Source organism: Macaca thibetana, chromosome 1 (assembly GCF_024542745.1).
Source record: "Macaca thibetana thibetana isolate TM-01 chromosome 1, ASM2454274v1, whole genome shotgun sequence".
Taxonomy (NCBI): Eukaryota; Metazoa; Chordata; class Mammalia; order Primates; family Cercopithecidae; genus Macaca; species Macaca thibetana.
In genome coordinates, this window is record NC_065578.1 from 200,748,928 (window position 1) to 200,766,806 (window position 17,879).

Genomic DNA, 17,879 nt, shown 5'->3' on the forward strand with positions numbered 1-17,879 from the left:
TGAAAGAATAAGCTCATTATTTGAAGCCACTAAGTTTTGGGGTTCATTATAGAGCAACAGATGACTGATACATTCCTTTAAGTTACCACAACTCCATTCCTGGGCATCACTGCCTTTGGCTCATTCGAGAGTCATGTTTTCATAAGAAACTTCTTTGTAACATTTCCACTCATAGACCCTGGCAAACTGACTTCACAGTCTAGCTTTTTTTTTTTTTTTGAGATGGAGTCTCGCTTTGTTGCCCAGGCTGCAGTGCAGTGGCACCATATCGTCTCACTGCAACCTCTGTCTCCTAAGTTCAAGTGATTCTTCTGCTTCAGCCACCTGAGAAGCTAGGAGCTAGGATTACAGGAACCTACCACCACACCTGGCTAATTTCTTTCTTTCTTTCTTTCTTTCTTTTTTTCTGGTAGAGATGGGCTTTCACCATGTTGGCCAGGTCAAACTCCTGACCTCAAGTGATCCACCCACCTCAGCCTCCCAAAGTGCTGGGATTACAGGCGTGAGCCACTGTGCCCGGCCAGAGCCTAGCTCTTAATCATTCCGCTCTACTACCTCCCACCTTCCTTTCTTTATGTAATAAGATGGCAGTATACAGTGCTGTACAATAAACAAAATGTTTTTATATACATAGTCACACTTCATCCTCATAGGGATCCTGAGGCAGGAGAACAGTTACTTTTGTATTTCTCCATTTTGCAGTTTATAAAACTGAGGCTCAGAAAAATTGAACTTCTTTTCCCAAGGTCATTCAGGTACTAAGTGGTAGATGGGATTCAAAGCAGTTCTTCTGACTCGAATCCCAGGTTATTTCTGTATTCGTCTGCTTGGGCTGCCATCACAAAGCAGCACAAACTGGGAGGTTTAAACAACAAACATATCTCATCTCACAGTTCTGGAAGCTGAAGTCCAAGATCAAGGCATCAGCAGGGTTAGAACCTTCCGAGGGGTTGAGAGAGACTCTATTCCACGCCCTACTGCTGGCTTCTAGGGGGTGCTGTCAATCCTTGTGCATCCTCAGTCTGCAGGTGCATCACTCCAGTGTCTGTCTCCATTGTCACATGGCATTCTCTCCTTGTGTGTCTCTCTCTTCCTTTTTTTTTTTTTTTTTTTTTTTTTTTTTTTTTTTTGAGTCAGGGTCTCCCTTGTTGCCCAGGCTGGAGTGCATTGATATGATTATAGCTCACTGCAGCCTCGGACTCCTGGACTCAAGCCATCCTCCCACCTAGCCTTCCAAGTAGCTGAGACAGCTGCATGCCACCATGCCTAGCTAATTTTTAAATTTTTAGTAGAGATGAGGTCCCAATATGTTGCCCAGGGTAGTCTTAAAGTCCTGGGCTCAAGTGATCCTCCTGCCTCAGCCTCCCAAATCGCAGGGATTACAGGTGGGAGCCACTGCACCCAGCCTCTCCTCCTCTTACAAGAACGCCAGTCATTGGATTAAGGGCTTGGCCTAACGACCTCACCTTAACTTCATAATTACATCTGCAAAGACCCTTTTCCCAAATAAGTTTGCATTCACAAGTACTGGGGCTTAGGACTTTAACATGTCTTTTGGTGGGGGATACAATACAACCCATAGCATTTTCATAACTCATATTTTCCGTTAGCAGACAATCTTTAGAGCATCGTTGGACTGGGCCTAAACTGCAAATTCTTGGACTCACCCTGCTGGTGCCGGCCTTGTCACAAAGCACAGCCTGGGAAACCAGCATTCTGGAAGCGTATGTCAGTGAACCCACCAGGGGGCACTACGTGACCAGAAAATAACCCCAAAACACCAGCGGTTTCATTAAATTCCATTCTGTTAATGAATATTGTTTCTTAACTTTATTTCTTAAATCAGCAACTTCACATTTGATAGAGAGTCAAGGATTTCCCAATATTCGAATCACAGATTTCCGAGCAGCTTTAAAACTCATCGTTCCCCTATATGTAGCAGTGGATTGCTAGTTAGCCCTACCAGATCCTTGAATGGCTCTGGAATGCCAGGTGGAGCTAAATTGAGGGGTCAGGAACTCCTATTGGATTTGAGATTCAAGTGAGATCATACATCTAAAAATAAATTGAAGAGCAGGATAGCCAATCTCTGCAGGGCTGGGGTCGATCTATCTCTGGGAGGTAATGTTCAACTCTAAGCAAAGCTGCACGAGAAGAGAAATCTGCATTCGTCTGCTGTTTCCTGGCTGGCCCCACTACTCCTCCCTTCCTTCCTGTTCAGACACATGTCCCACAAACTTGCCCCCAAACCCCATTGCCTACCAGGTCCCAAAGAGGCCCCAAGTTCCAAAGCCACTTCCCCCACAACCACGATTTCCAGCTTCCTTAAAGTCAGCTGTAAGGAAAGGCGTCTCCTTAACTGAAACAAAATGTGACATTCTTTTGGGCAAACCAAGAAGGGACCTGGAAGGCAAACCCACAGGGTTTTCCCTCATGCGTCAGTATCAGCAGTGCCTGAGTCCCACCCCGGCGTGGTGAATCTGTTCCTTCGGATTCTGGCATTTCGCCTTAACACACACTGCACTCATCTGGGCTGATTCAAAGACTCGGCATATTCTCTCCACGGTCATCCTTACCGTGTGCTTACAGGTGGTGCCAGCACTCATTCATTCATTCCATAGATGTTTGTTGGGCACCTAAAATGTGCCTGACACTGGGGCAGATGCTACAGGAGAAAAAAAAAAGAAAAAGAAAAAGAAAGCTCAAATCTCTCCCCTCAAAGATTTTACATTATCAGCTCAGAGGGCTCCAAACTCCTTGCCCAGCCAATACCCAACAATTCCTAGAGAATGGGGGCAGGGGGAGTAAATTTTTAAAAGAAACTGAACAGATAATGCTTTAAGAAGGAAATCAACCATCTTAACAGAGAGGATCGAGGAAAAGTTCTGAGTCGAGATCCTCCCTAAGAAAGGAGGGAGAGGGCCGGGTGCGGTGGCTCATGCCTGTAATCCCAGCACTTCGGGAGGCTGAGATGGGAGGATCGCCTGAGGTCAGGAGTTCAAGACCAGCCTGGCCAACGTGGTGAAACCCTGTCTCTACTAAAAATGCAAAAATTAGCTGAGCGTGGTGGTGGGTGCCCGTAATCCCAGCTACTTGGGAGGCTGAGGTAGGAGAATTGCTTGAACCCGGGAGACAGAGGTTGCAGTGAGCTGAGATCGCACCACTGCATTCCAGTCTCGGCAACAGAGCAGGACTCCATTTCAAAAAAAAAAAGAAAGAAAGAAAGAAAGAAAAGAAAGGAGGGAGAATACAGGAGGGAGAGTGAGACTCAGGAAAGAGCAGGGGGAGTTGACAACTACCCTTTCTACCAGCTCTCATTTAACCCATAGTGTGTTTCTAACCCATAGATATTTCTGACTGAGAAATATCTCCAAGCAACATGTCCTCACTGCTCAGACATAAGGATTTTCTCACTCACAGCATTTAATGCTCTATTCAATCTCTGCTATTCCCTGTTCCATTTTCCACAAGCGGCAGTGCCTGTATCCTTTAGGAACAAAACCATTCCTCAACCCACAGCAGGATTTCTCCAAATGTGGGACCACCTGCATTAGAAAGACCTGGGGTCGGTCAGGCACGGCAGCTCATGCCTGTAATCCCAGCACTCTGGGAGGCCGACGGGGGTGGATCACCTGAGGTCAGGAGTTCAAGACCAGCCTGGCCAACACGGTGAAACCCCACCTCTACTAAAAATACAACAATTAACCTGGCATGGTGGTGTGCACCTGTAATCTCAGCTACTCAGGAGGCTGAGGAGGGAGAATCACTTGAACCCAGGAGGCAGAGGTTGCAGTGAGCTGAGATCACGCCACTGCACTCCAGCTTGGGTAACAGAGTAAGACTCCATTTCAAAAAAAGAAATAATAATAATAATAATAATAATAAATGAAGGCAGAGATAGGAGTGATGCTTGCTGGGAACACCAAACATGTCCAGTAAGGCACCTGAAGCCAGGAGAGAGGCCTGGAACAGATTTTCCCTCAGCTCTAGGAGGGAAGCAACTCTGCTGACACCTGACCTCAGACTTCTGGCCTCCAGAACTGTCAGACAATAGATTTCTGTTGTCCAAGCCACTCAGTCTGTGGTACTTTGTTTCAGCGGCCACAGTCATCTAATCCAGGAAGGTGACATGGTGGGACACTACAGTGTTTGATTGCATGCCTGCTGGCCTAGCTGCTAGTCCACACAATTTCAGGGAAAGGAAGAGAAAGTCTAATGACTCTGACCTAAATCTCTCTCTCTCTCCTGTAAAGTCACAGGGAACATCAATAAATCCAGGAAGCTTTTTCTATTAGGCCTCATTAGTCTTCCATTAAAGGACACATTTCACCAAGCTGATGGATGGAAATGGTATTGGCTACTGTCTGGTCCCAAATAAGAAGCTGGTGGAACACAGATGAAGATGCTTGAAAGGGCAAGAAGGACAGGCTGCTGAGAGGTCTAGAGGTGGACTGGATGGTGGCTGGTCTGTGCAGTGGGGAAACCCCCTCCCCAGTGTCCTGGAGTAGGTTACATCTTCCCATGTGAAAGCCAATAATCCTCTATCAATACTTCTCAAAATCAGCCCAGAAAGGGCTGCAAAAAGGCATAAAAGAACTCCTGGAGGTGACAGAAAAATTCCATATTGGGACGAGGTTGAAGTTGTCACATGACCATGTACATCTGTCAAAACTCACTGTACACTTAAAATTGGTGAATTTTGTCATATGTAAATTATACCCCAGTAAAACTGATTAAAATGTTAAAATCAACCCATAAAAGAAAATTTCTGTTGGTGGTGTTCAGGAAGAAATTTTTTTTTTTTTTTTGAGACGGAGTCTCACTCTGTTCCTCAGGCTGGAGTGCAGTGGCACGATCTTGGCTCACTGCAACCTCCGCCTCCTGGGTTCAAGCGATTCCCCTGCCTCAGCCTACCGCGTAGCTGGGATTATAGGCATCTGCCACCATGCCCAGCTAATTTTTACAGTTTTAGTAGAGACGGGGTTTCACTGTGTTAGCCAGGCTGGTCTCGAACTCCTGACCTCGTGATCCATCCGCCTCGGCCTCTCAAAGTGCTGGGATTACAGGCGTGGGCTATGGAGAATTTTTTTTAAAGCAGTTGTTGTGTAAACTATCTTTTTCATAAGAAACCAGGCTGAAAACAGGCCATTTAATTTGAAACACAGTATTTGAAAATAAAAAAGTAAATAAAAGATAATTCTATGGTACTTTTATCAGAATATGGAGGAAACACAGAAATATAATTAAAAAGAAAAGAGGAACCTGAAAATCCTCTTTTTCTGAATACAAAACAAGAATTTAAATGACTCGAATGAATAATCCCTGGGTATCAATGCTGTTAAATGCAGAAATAAGCAGAGATGCATCACACTAGAATGGATGGAAGATTTGCGGTAACTTTCAAATGAGAAGGTGAAGGTAGGAAATTATCATATCACTGAACTCAAGAACTCTATCCACAACTCTAGTCTTGGCTTAATGTTGTAGACTGTTACATCAAGCATTTGTAGCATATTCCTGTTACATAAACAAAATCTATATGCTTTGGAGGATGACAAACTCAAATATCTGAGTTTAATATTAGAGGACTGGATGTCAACTTCAGGACTATATTCTATCTTAAAGCTAACCTGAGCTTATGCTGAATTTATAGAAGTGCTCTGGGAATGTTTTCTATCATAAACCCTTTCTCATCTGTGTGTCCACACTTATTTGGCACCACAGTACAATAAAGAGCCCTGGTTTAGATGTCACCCTTGACTATAATATAAAGATAAGAAGAGTAACCTTGTCAGGTGGTATAAGGATCAAGGGAAGTGACACAAAGCATCCAGAACAGGGTCTGGATCAACGGAGAGCTCTTTTCCTTAGGCATTAAATAATTCTATGCCTTTTGGAATCATAGCTCTGTGTTTTGGGCTTTTTATACCGCATTTTTAAAAGGAGAGGTTTCAGTTTGGTTTGGTTTGAGAGAGAAATTCCAACACTGATACATACTAGCTGTGGAAACTGGACAAAATATGTAATCCATTTGGGCCTTTGTTTCTTCATCTGTAAAATAGGATAATACCTCCCTTATAAATCTGTTGTAAGGATTAGGTTTTATAATACACGTAAAGCGGCCGGGCGCGGTGGCTCACTCCTGTAATCCCAGCACTTTGGGAGGCTGAGGCGGGCGGATCACGAGGTCAGGAGATCTAGACCATCCTGGCTAACACGGTGAAACCCCGTCTCTGCTAAAAATACCAAAAAAAAAAAAAAAAAAAATTAGCCGGGCGTGGTGGTGGGCGCCTGTAGTCCCAGCTACTCGGGAGGCTGAGACAGGAGAATGGCGTGAACCCAGGAGGCGGAGCTTGCAGTGAGCCGAGATCGCGCCACTGCACTTCAGCCTGGGCGATGAGCAAGACTCCATCTCAAAAAACAACAACAACAACAACAAATAATAATAATAATACACGTAAAGCACTTAGCACTATACCTAGTGTTTATCAAGTACTCAATAAATTATACTAGTATTAGATGATACTCTAGTTTTATTATAGCCTTCCCACAATCACGTGGTGGCATATAAGAGATCCATTATTTATTTATTTTTTTTGAGATGGAATCTCTCTCTGTCACCCAGGCTGGAGTACAGTGGCATGGTTTTGGCTCACTACAGCCTCTGCCTCCCAGGGTCAAAAGATTCTCCTGCCTCGGCCTCCCAAGTAGCTGGGATTGCAGGCGTGCACCACCACATCCAGCTAATTTTTGTAGTTTTAATAGAGACAGGGTTTTACTATGTTGATCAGGCTGGTCTCAAATTCCTGACCTCAAGTGATCCACCCACCTTGGCCTCCCAAAGTCCTGGGATTACAGGCAACACTGGCTGTTTTAAAGGGGAAGTGTTATTTATTTTTGGTTTTATTTACATTTTAATAGGATTGCTCTAGCAGCTGTGTTGAGAAAAGACGACACAGGGAGACAAGCATAGAAGCAGGAAGGGGAGGTCGCTGCAAAAGGCAGGAGAGAGGTGAGGCGGGCTGATGCAGGAGGTGACCGGGGTGGGGGTGGGGGGGCGGTGCAAGTAGCAGAAGCAGATTCTGGATGCTCTGACAGTACAGCCTGTAGGCGTTGCTGATGGATCAAATGTGGGCATAAGAAGTCAGGCAGGACTCCAAGGTTTGGCCCTGGTGTGATGGTTAATATTAAGTGTCAACTTGATTGAAAGATTCACAGTTTTGTTCCTAGGTGTCTCTGTGAGGGTGTTCCCAAAGGAGATTAACATTGGAGTCGGTGGACTGGGAGAGGCTGACCTACCCTCAATCTGGGTGGGCCCCGTCTAATCAGCTACCAGAGCGGCTAAAATAAAGCAGACTTGCTGAGTCTTCTGGCCTTCATCCTTCTGCTGTGCTGGATGCTTCCTGCCCTCGAACATCAGCCTCCAAGTCCTTCACCTTTCGGACTCTTAGACTTACACCAGTGGTTTGCCAGGGCCTCTGGGGCCTTTGCCCACAGATAGAAGGCTGCACTGTTGCCTTCCCTATTTTTGAGGTTTTGGGACTTGGACTGATCCACCACTGGCTTCCTTGCTCCTCAGCTTGCAGACAGCCAATCATGGGACTTTACCTTGTGATCGTGTGAATCAATTCTCCTCAATAAACTCCCTTTCATATATACACGTATCCTATTAGTTCTGTCCCTCTAGAGAACCCTGACCCTGACTAATACAACTGGCAAACTGCCATTTACTGAGATACAAAAATTGCTGAAGGCACTAGTTTGGTCAAGAAATCTGGATGTTTAGTTTGTTTGTTTGTTTGTTTGTTTGTTTTGAGACGGAATGGCTTCGTCCAGAGCAACAGTCTGGGCTCTGTCGCTCAGGCTGGAGTGCAGTGGCATGATCTTGGCTCACTGCAACCTCTGCCTTCCAGGTTCCTGCGATTCTCCTGCCTCAGCCTCCTGAGTAGATGGGACTACAGGTGCGCGCCACCATGCCTGGCTAATTTTTTGTATTTTTTAGTAGAGATGGGGTTTCACCATATCGTCCAGGCTGGTCTTAAACTCCTGACCTCGTGATTCACCCGCCTTGGCCTCCCAAAGTGCTGGGATTACAGCCGTGAGCCACCGTGCCCGCCCTTGGTTTTTATTTCGTTAGTATTAAGAAGCCTGATAGGCATTCATTCAAGTGGACGTATCAAGTAAGCAATTGTACACAGAAGCCTAGGCAAGCTAGAAATTAAGGAATCATCAGCTTTAGATCGTATGGAAAGCCTTAAGACCAGATGAAATGAATGAGCAAGTAAGTGACTGCAGAGAAAGAGTGCCACAGACTGAGCTCTGGAGTCAGACGGGAGGAAGAAGCAGCACTCCCTGAGCTGGGGGTTGCCCAGAGTTGTACAGACAGAGAGACAGAGAGAGGGCCAGAGGTTTGCAGAGGGTTCCCTTCGAGTCTTCTACTGAGCAGTGCAGGCAAGTGAAGAAATACCTGCATTTCTCCTACCGTGGTAGGCACTCCTACCCCATGCCAGATAAAGAATCACCTGCAAATACTACAGAAAACAATCCCAAGCACTCATGCACGGCCCAGAGGAACTCCCAATTCCGCCAATCATGGTGAAAACCTTCATAACTCAAGGACTTGTTGAGTAGAACGCTGCTCAGGGCCCACCCCCCAAAAACGCCTAAAAACAAGATTTGAAGCATCAAGCTCTTTCCAAAGAACTTATCTGCACCCCTGAACAAAGCTCAAAAATATTTATAAAAATAAACGTTATATGTATCTCAAAGTAAACTTGTTAATGTCTGGCATTCAATAAAAAATTATCTGGCTTGTAAAGTAGGAAAATATTATCTACAATGAAGAGAAAAGCCAATCAATATAAACAATCTCAGAAATGACTTAGATGATAAAGTTAGTAGAAATGACACATGTTCCATATGCTCAAGAAGCTGGAGGAGGGCCTGAGAGCGTGATTACTAAACACGGAAACCAGAATGTAGGTCCAGACACCGAGTGAAACTTCTGCAGGTGAAACAGCAATGCCTGAGAGGAAAATTACGCTGGATGGAATTGACAGCAGATTAGATACTATAGGAAAGATGAGTGAATTTAAAGACACAGCAATTGAATTACACAAAAATGAAAAACAGAAAGAAAAAAGACTGACAAAAAATGAACAAAGCCTGAGTTAGCTGTGAGACAAATTCAAGTGACCTAGTATTTTGTGCAGTAGAATCGCCAAAGGAAAGGAGAGGCAGGGGCAGAAAAAATATTTTAAGAAATAATGGCTGAAAAAATTCCAAATCTGATAGCAACTATAAACTCAAAGACCAGAGAAGTTCAGTGAAACTCAAGGACAAGAACTTTAAAGAAAATCAACACCAAGGCACATCATAATCAAATTGCTTCAGACCAGTGATACAGATGAAATCTTAAAACCAAGCAGAGATAAAAGACACATTGCATGAAAGAAATAAAGATAAGAATGGCAGTTGACTCCTTATCGGAAACAAAATAAGCCGGAAAACACTAAAACAGTATCTTCACGTTAGAAAAAAAAAAATTGAAAACTCTAAAAATCAAAACTGAGCAAAAATAGCCTCAAACACAGAAGTGAAATAAAGACTTTTTTGGATATATAAAAGCTGAAAGAATTAGTCACCAGCGGATCTACACTTCAAGATCTGTTAAGGAAAGCCCTGCAGGCAAAAGGGAAATGAGACCATGGAAATCTAATCTGCACAAGAGAATAAGGAGTCCTAGATATGGTAACTACATGAGTAAATATAAAATACTTTTTTCTTATCGTTTAAATCTATTGAAAAGAATTGGCTGGAAGTGCAGTATATACGTACGAAGTATTGAATATTATTCAGTCTTAAACAGGAAGGAAATTCTGACATATTCTACAATGTTACAGATGAATCTTGAGGGTATTATGCTAAGTGAAATATGACAGTCAGGAAAAGACAAATACTGTATGACTCCATTTATATGAGGTACTGTATCTAGAGAGGCCAATTCCTAGAGACAGGAAGTAAAATGGTGGTTGCCAGGCACTGTGGGGAGAAGTGAATTGGGGAGTTATTGTTGAACAGGTACAGAGTTTCAGGTTTGCAAGATGAAGCGTTCTGGAGATGGATGGTGGTGATGGTTGCACAACAATGGGAATGTATTTAATGCCACTGAACTGTACATTTCAAGGTGGTTGAGATGGTACATTTTATGTCTATTTTACCACAATTGAAAGGAAAAGAGAGAGAGAATCAGTAGCTTATTAAGTAAAAACAATAACAATGTATGTGGGTGTACAACATATGTAGAAGTACAACATCCTCAGCACAGATGCTGAGGGAGGATGGAGGTAAATGGTTGTTTCTTACACTCTGTATAGTATATTACCACTTGGAGGTGGACTGTGATAAACACCTATACTATCAACCCCAAAACCACCATTAAACCTCACAAGAAATTATTTGTCCTAAGCAATAAATGAGATAAAACAATCACAAAAATGCCTCCGTCCACAGAAAAGGCCTAGAAATAGCAGTCTCCTGGAGCAGCAAGCACAAGTGTACACATATATCAAAAATTATCAAAATGTACACTTTAAATATGTGCAGGCCAGACGCCGTGGCTCACGCCTGTAATCCCAGCACTTTGGGAGGCCGAGGCAGGTGGATCACCTGAGGTCAGGAGTTCAAGACCAGCACGGCCAACATGGTGAAACCCCGTTGCTACTAAAAATACAAAACTTAGCCAGGTGTGGTGGTACGTGGCTGTATGACTGCAATCCCAGCTACTCAGAAGGCTGAGGCAGGAGAATCACTTGAACCCAGGAGGCAGAGATCATAGTGAGCTGAGATCATGCCACTGCATTCCAGCCTATGCAACAAAGCAAGACTCCATCTCAAAAAATAAAATACATACATACATACATATGTGCAGTTATGCCTATTATACTTCAATAAAATTGTTTCAAATAAAAGCACGGTGAGCTGCCTGGACGGGTGAAAATTCCAGTGGTAGCCATAATGTCTTTCCACAGACTTTCTCTTCTCCTTTCTTTCAGGGACACAATAATATTGCATTTCCTGTCCTCTTTGAAATTAAGCGTTGCCACATGACTTGCTTTAGCCCACAAAATGTAAATACAAGTTCTTATAGCAATTAATTCCTGGTAAGTGCCTCTCTAGCTAATGCACAATTGGTCCTAGTGCATTGCCACTCCTACCTGAGTGACTGTGGAGGTGTGTTTAGATAAAACACATTCGGTCAGCCTGGGTCTAGGAGGGCCCATGAGCAAGTCTCTGCTAGTGGGAGTGGACAGGTAGTCTGAGTGAGGAACTTTGCTGTGTAAGTCATAAATGGGTTGAGAGATCTGCATTACTGCAGTTAATCTAGCCCATTCTGACAAATATTCCCTAGCAACAGGGGTATCTGATCACAGACACAGTTTTTTTGACAGTGGAAGGTAAAGTGGCCCAGTGACCTCTGAGGTCTCTACTTTCTTGAAGATGTGAGTTACATGTCATAGTCTCCACCAGCCTGGCTATGAAATTGAGCTTCCAGTTTCAAGTCTCCACTTGTATGTCCAGAACGTGGCTCCTTCTCAAGGTAACACCCAGGGATTGCTGAGTTCCCAAGTGCTCAGACACAAGTCCACTCATTTTCTTCAATTCCAGTTACCAAAGAGTCACCATTCCACCGAGGCTGTGACCAGTGCCCTCCACCAGGCCTCACTCCAAGAATCCCATGCATCAAGCCCTAGGGCTCTTCACGTTGGGCATTAAATGCGAGGTCCTGCCACATCCTTTAGCATTGTCAGGAAGCAGGAAGGAAAGTATCAGATACTTGAAGGACCACTGACCTGGAAAAAAGTGGGATCTAGTTTCAGCTCAAAAAAATCCTTCTCCATAATTACATTTCCCTTAGACAAACCTCCAACATGTCTAGGCTTTTGTATATCTGTTTTTACTCTGTCACAAACCTCCCCCAAAGAGAAAGGAGATGATAACTGGAGAAAACACAAATTAATTTTGCAATAATTTTTTCTTCCATATAATCAGCAGTGCCTCAGAATCAAAGCAGTCTCTAAAAACATTTTGAAGAAATTTGTTTTCTTTCAAAGACCCAAAGTTAGTAAGATGCAAAGAACCTTCCATAGTATCATTCTAGGATACTGAACTGAACGGCTCCTTCAAACCTCGCCCTTGCATATTTCTTCTTCCAATTGTGATACTGCAGTTACATTTGCAAACTAAATGGTCTCTTTAGGTGGTTTTTCCAAAACAGTCTTTCCCAAAGGCCTACCTAAGTCTTCATTTTCCACAAAGTAGAAAACTGCCCACAGTTTTGAAGTGGCAGCATAATTTGTATTTCTACCACCTTGTCCAGGTTTCAGGGATCTCTGGTCCAGTTTCAGTCAATAACACTATCACTGCAGCTCACTGACTTCTTTCTTGTACATAGTGGTTTTTCGCAGGAAGAAAACATCTAACGAATAGGAAAGACTTCAGGTGATGCTGTTTTCTTCCCACTTCCTGGGATCACTGTCTTTCCTCTGAAATGGTTTTAATCAGAACCAATCTGCTATACTCAGGAGCCTAAATCAAACACAACATGCAGAGAACCAAACAAGAAAGCAAAAAATGATCTGAGCCATTGAACAAGAAATATATACAAAACAATTTTAGGAAATTGCAGCTCTCACAACCTTTCACCATGGGGCCTTTTCTGTGGTTTAGAAAAAAAACTGCATTTATTTGTTATTAGGATGGGAGAGAAGAGAAAAAAACCGACCCAAATAGCCCCTGGGGAAGAGGGAAGCTCTGATGCCAATGTGGAGGATGGAGCCAAATTGACTCAGGAAAAAAAAAAAAAACTTTGTACTGGCATTTTCCACACAGTCCAGGTCACTTGGGAGCTTAGCCAGGGATATTTTGAGCATTCGACAACCTATTGTGAACAAGGTTGGGAACTATGAGGCGCTATGTGGCCCTGATCAAGCTCAGATGGGCCAAATCCTCAACCAAAATTCTCTTTCCCATAAATGTTTATCTCTACATTTCCCACAGAAGGGGATTCTAACTCAGTTTTGCTTCTGAAACCAAACTATCCAAGGCCAGGTGAGATGATTCACGCCTGTAATCCCAGCAACTTGGGAGGCCAAGGAGGGAGGATGCTTGAACTCAGGAGTTCAAGACCAGCCTGGGCAACATAACGAGACCCCATCTGTACAAAAAATTTAAAAATTGGCGTGGTGTGGTGCTGTGTGCCCCTAGCCTCAGCTACTCAAGAGGCTGAGGTGGGAGAATCGACAGGGCTGCGCTGACAAGAGCCAGACCCTGTTAAAAAATAAAAACAAAAAAACTCCTAAATTTGGAAACACATCCCCAGCTGGGGGCCAGGAGATAGTTCTCAGCCGTAATCCAGAACCCTCTAAAATGGGATGTGGAGAGGCTGCTGTCTGTAGTCTTGCGAAGACCCTTCAGCATCTGGGCATCTTGAGCTTCTGTCATTCTGCCCACACCTGCTCAGCTCCATTCAAGAGGGCGGGGCAGTTTGGAGTGAAAGCTTAGCTTCCCAACGGGTAAATGAACCCGCCTCCCATTCACAGGGCGGCCTCTGGCTGGACACCTGGGGCCTACTGCCCCCTTGTTACACATTAACCAAGTTCTGGCCTCGATCGTAACTGCGTCAGGGAAGTTTCTTCCTGGCTGACAGCCTCAGATGATGACCGAAGACAATGTCTTTAACTGAGACGGGCCAGTGTGGCAAATGGACTGCTTTCCTCCCCAGTGCAGGCACCTTCCTCCTCTGTTCGGTAACTGGACCCCACTGTCCCCAGCCCTCTGTCACCCCCAAACCTGCCCACCGCCTGCCTCTACCCGGCCTTCCCTGAGGGAAATCGGGACTCAGCCCGCAACGCCCCCACCCGCCGCTCGCCCAGCCTCGGCGCACACAGCCAAGGGACCCAGCCCGCGCACGTGCTTCCGGCGCGCGCCGAAGTCCCCATGCGCCCCGCCCCCGCCTCCCCGTGCGCACGCGCGAACGCGGCGTGGGCCGGGCCTCGGGTAGCCCATCTCCTCTTCCTCCTCGCGGTCGCGGCCGGACGGAGGGTGGAGGTCCCTGCGCCTGCGCGGAGCTGGAGTCCGGCTGGGCCGCAGCCGCTGGGAGGCCGGCGGTTGCCGTGGGGACCGGTCGGGCCCCTCCCTCCTCCGGTCTCCCGCCCCAGGTTCTTCCCCAGCGAGACGCGCCAGCGGACCGCGGGCGAGTGCAGCCGGTGACCCGGAGAGAGGCGGCGCCGCTCCCAAGATGTCGCAGACGGCCATGTCCGAAACCTACGGTACGAGGCCCGGGCTGGCTGGGCGCGCGGATCGGGCCGCGGGGGGCGTCGCCGGCGCGGGGCCGGGCTTGGGCTGCGGGGGTCTTGAGGGTGGCGGTGGCGCCGGCCGGAGCCGTGGGACGGGTCTCGGAGGTGTCTGGGCCTAGGACCGAGATGGGGGACGCGGGCCGCGGAGAGCTCGGGTGGGGTAGCGGGTGTGCCGGGCGCGGGCGGGGCTGTGCACAGCGCATTGGAGTGATCCGCCTTTTCAAGTTTCCTCTTGCTCTTTCTCTGCGCCTGCACTGTTAGCGCTTTTCCCCTCTCAGTCTAATGTAAATAACTGAAGGTTTGGAAAGCCAGCTTGATGTTCCGTTTCAGCTGCTATATTATCCCCAGCGAGCCGTGTGAAGGGCTTAGGGCGACGCCTGTGTTCCTCAAATACTTCAGTTTGACCTTTCCTGGTTTGGAATTCCTTGCTTTACATTGGGATTACGGTGAGGAGTTACTGATAGACTAATTCATCTCTTCCTCCGGAGACCTCTTCGTTTATTTCTCCCTCCCTCTCAGTGTTTTCTAGTCTTTTCTGAGTTGCATTTTGGCTATTTATAAACATGCCTTGTATCCTTAAGACAGTAAGCACCTTGGAAGCAAAGCCTTGGCTGTTTAATCTTTGTTTCCCCTGCAGCACCCAGACCTGGAGGTGCTCGACAAATACTGTTTTGAATAAGCGAAAGCTTTCCCAGTGCATATACTGTGTGGTGTTTTTTTTTTCTCCCCTTTTTTGGCCTTGCGTGGTAAGAATAAACAACTTGTACTTTCTATCAGAGTTGAATATTAATAGATGTTTACCAGTCCCTAATCAGTCTTTCAGATGTGTGTATTCTCAGATTAAGACTTTGATTTGGAGTTTTACAGTCCCAGAGAGAGGCTCAAGTTCAAAATTACATACCTCAAGCCAAATTAGTCCTGTCTCCATCTGTCCTGGCGTGCTGCCTCCTTCTCGGCAACAAATACTGTGGAATGGCATCAGGGAAGCGGGCACCGTGCTGGGAGGGCTGTAAGTCCTGCAGAAAGACAGCAGACACGGCTCTAGTCTCATGGAGCGTACCGTCTATTGAGGGAATGCAGTATTCATCCAATTGTGATACTAATGAGTGAATAATTAAAAACCAGCCAAGAGTTCTTAAGGAGTGTGGTCCGTGAAAGTGTGTTAGAAAGAAAGGTGACCCAGACAGGGGGTGTCGGGGAGGCATTAGCCAGGCAACACACAGAACATCTCAGGCCTGTGGGAAGGGCAACTCAAGAAGGGTGTGTTTTGAGCACCACGCTGGAGAGATGGATGAGGAGACAGAGAGGAGAGGGCCTTGAGGAAGGCGTGAGTCTGTCTTGTAAGAAAAAATGGGAACTTTTGGAAGGGCTTCCATGCTGGGGTCACAGTGCCTTTGGTCCACCTTCAGTGAGTGACTCCTGTGACTGGTACTGCCCTGTTCTTGGTGACAGAGGGGCATGACATCTGTTCCTAGAAGGCTTAGGAAATCCTCCAGTAAGTCGATGCCTTCATCAGGACAAGTGTTTGCAAATGCTTCTGCAAATGGCAGTGGTCTGGTTCTTCCTGTAGAGACCACAGTCAGAAATGTAAGGAAAACATGCTCTTTAGCAATTTTTGGTTGCATCTTTGCACTTCTTTATTTTCAAGTGCTCTTTAGCCCACGCTGAGTTTCTTTAACCTGAGTAAGGAGCACAGAGCACAAGGGAAGGGTGGAATGTCCAAAGAAGAAAAGCAAGTGGGGGTCATGAATCAGTAAGAAAGGACCTTTTATGTTTCATTTTTCGTTTACACAATGATAACAACTGATAAAATAGAGCATATCTTTGGCATCTCCACTTCAGACACAGTTAACTGAACTTTTGAGCTTCACAGATTGATTGCATTCTGATCATAAGGCTTTAACCATTAGTATTCTTATTTCATGATAACTTCCAAGTATGTTTTTACTTTGCAATTCTGAATTGAATCTTTTCTTCTAATAGAGGAAATTAATCAAAAACTAGTAGAAACTAATAAATAGAAAATGAGGCCAGACGTGATGGCTCACGCCTGTAATCCCAGCACTTTGGAAGGCCGAGGGGGCAGATCACTTGAGCTCAGGAGTTCGATACCAGCCTGGCCAACATGGCGAAACCCCAACCCTATTAAAAATACGAAAAATTACCTGGGCATGGTGGTACGCTTGTAGTCCCAGCTACTTGGGAGGCTTAGGCATGAGATTGCTTGAACCCAGGAGGCAAAGGTGCAGTGAGACAAGATTGCGCCACTGCACTCCAACCTGGATGACAGAGTGAGACTCTCAAAAAAAGAAAATGGGCTTTAGAAAGAGCAAGCAGGACAGTTGAAGTTTGCCAAGCTGAAGTAAAAGTCACCTAGAACCAAGTCCTAGGCTGTCACTTGGACATATCAGTGGCCATATTTATATGGCATTGTTCCTTAAAAGTGAAACAGTCAGGCTCCCTTCTGGATATTTGCCTCTGAGCTGGTGAAGGAATGTTTGCCTAACCTTTAAACTCCTTTGTACTCTGTGCTCATTTGCTCTTCTGTAAAAGGAGGCTCTGTGTAGCTTGACAGAGGGATGAGAAAAAATCAAGGGCCAGTGCATGAAATGTACTGGGTTTTTGTTTTTTGGTTTTTTTTTTTTTTTCAATCTTTTTTTTTTTTTGGAGACAGGTCCTCACTCTGTCACCCAGACTGGAGTGCAGTGACACAATCATGGCTCACTGCAGCCTCCACCTCCCTAGCTCAAGTAATCCTCCCACTTCAGCCTCCTGAGCAGCTGGGACCACAGGTGCATGCCACCACACCTGGCTAATTTTTTTTTTTTTTTTAATTTTCTTTGTCAAGACGAGGTCTCTCACTGTTGCAGTGTCATCTCGAACTCCTGGGCTCAAGTGATCCTCATGCCTCCACCTCCCAAAGTGTTGAGATCACAGGCATGAGCCACTGTGCCCTGCTAAAATGTACTGTTAATGAGCTACCTTTCATTAATGTGTTCATTTAATATGCTTTTTAACATATTAAAACAGTATTTCACCTTCCATAGACTGAGTAGTGTTGAACATTTTTTGTTGCTTTGAAGTCACCACTTGAATATTGTACTTTATGTAATATCATGAAGCAAATTGAAATCTTAGGTTTCGGATGTAACCCTTAATCTGAATATGAAACAAAATTCTCCCAAATGTCATTAGATACACTACATTCTTAAAGTCCTGGCTGGTTAGTATGGCTTGGGACTTCCCAAGGAACTCTGCTTCAGCCATCTGAGACCTGGGAGATGACAAACTGGAAGTAATTTTGATGCCAAGCAGCAATGTTCAGAAAGGAGCTAAAAAGTATATGTAGTGGGAAAATGCCAGAAATTTCTTTTAAAATTTTAAGTGCTGGGGCAGTTTGAGAGTGAGGAAAAATCTAATACAAAATCTCTGCATATATTAGAGTTTATGCCATCTACAATGGGAATAATATATGAAAAGAATACAACTCAAATTGCTGGTTCTGTGCTCATTTTTATTAAA

General features: G+C 45.2%; 2 protein-coding genes across 3 annotated transcripts in view; both read left to right on the plus strand.

The window, feature by feature from the left end:
• Window positions 1-17,879, plus strand: part of RAB4A (RAB4A, member RAS oncogene family) — a 683,172-nt gene that overhangs the window by 634,501 nt on the left and 30,792 nt on the right. The window contains exon 2 of one of the 2 annotated variants that reach the window (XM_050769444.1): window positions 14,085-14,330. In XM_050769444.1, coding sequence (XP_050625401.1) covers window positions 14,300-14,330 — 31 coding nt within the window. In that variant the 5' untranslated portion in view covers window positions 14,085-14,299. Of the gene's footprint in view, window positions 1-14,084; window positions 14,331-17,879 lie in introns of those variants that run through there. The other variant, XM_050769422.1, reaches the window with a different exon arrangement.
• Window positions 1-17,879, plus strand: part of GALNT2 (polypeptide N-acetylgalactosaminyltransferase 2) — a 1,373,297-nt gene that overhangs the window by 348,465 nt on the left and 1,006,953 nt on the right. The gene's annotated exons all lie outside the window — the stretch shown is intronic.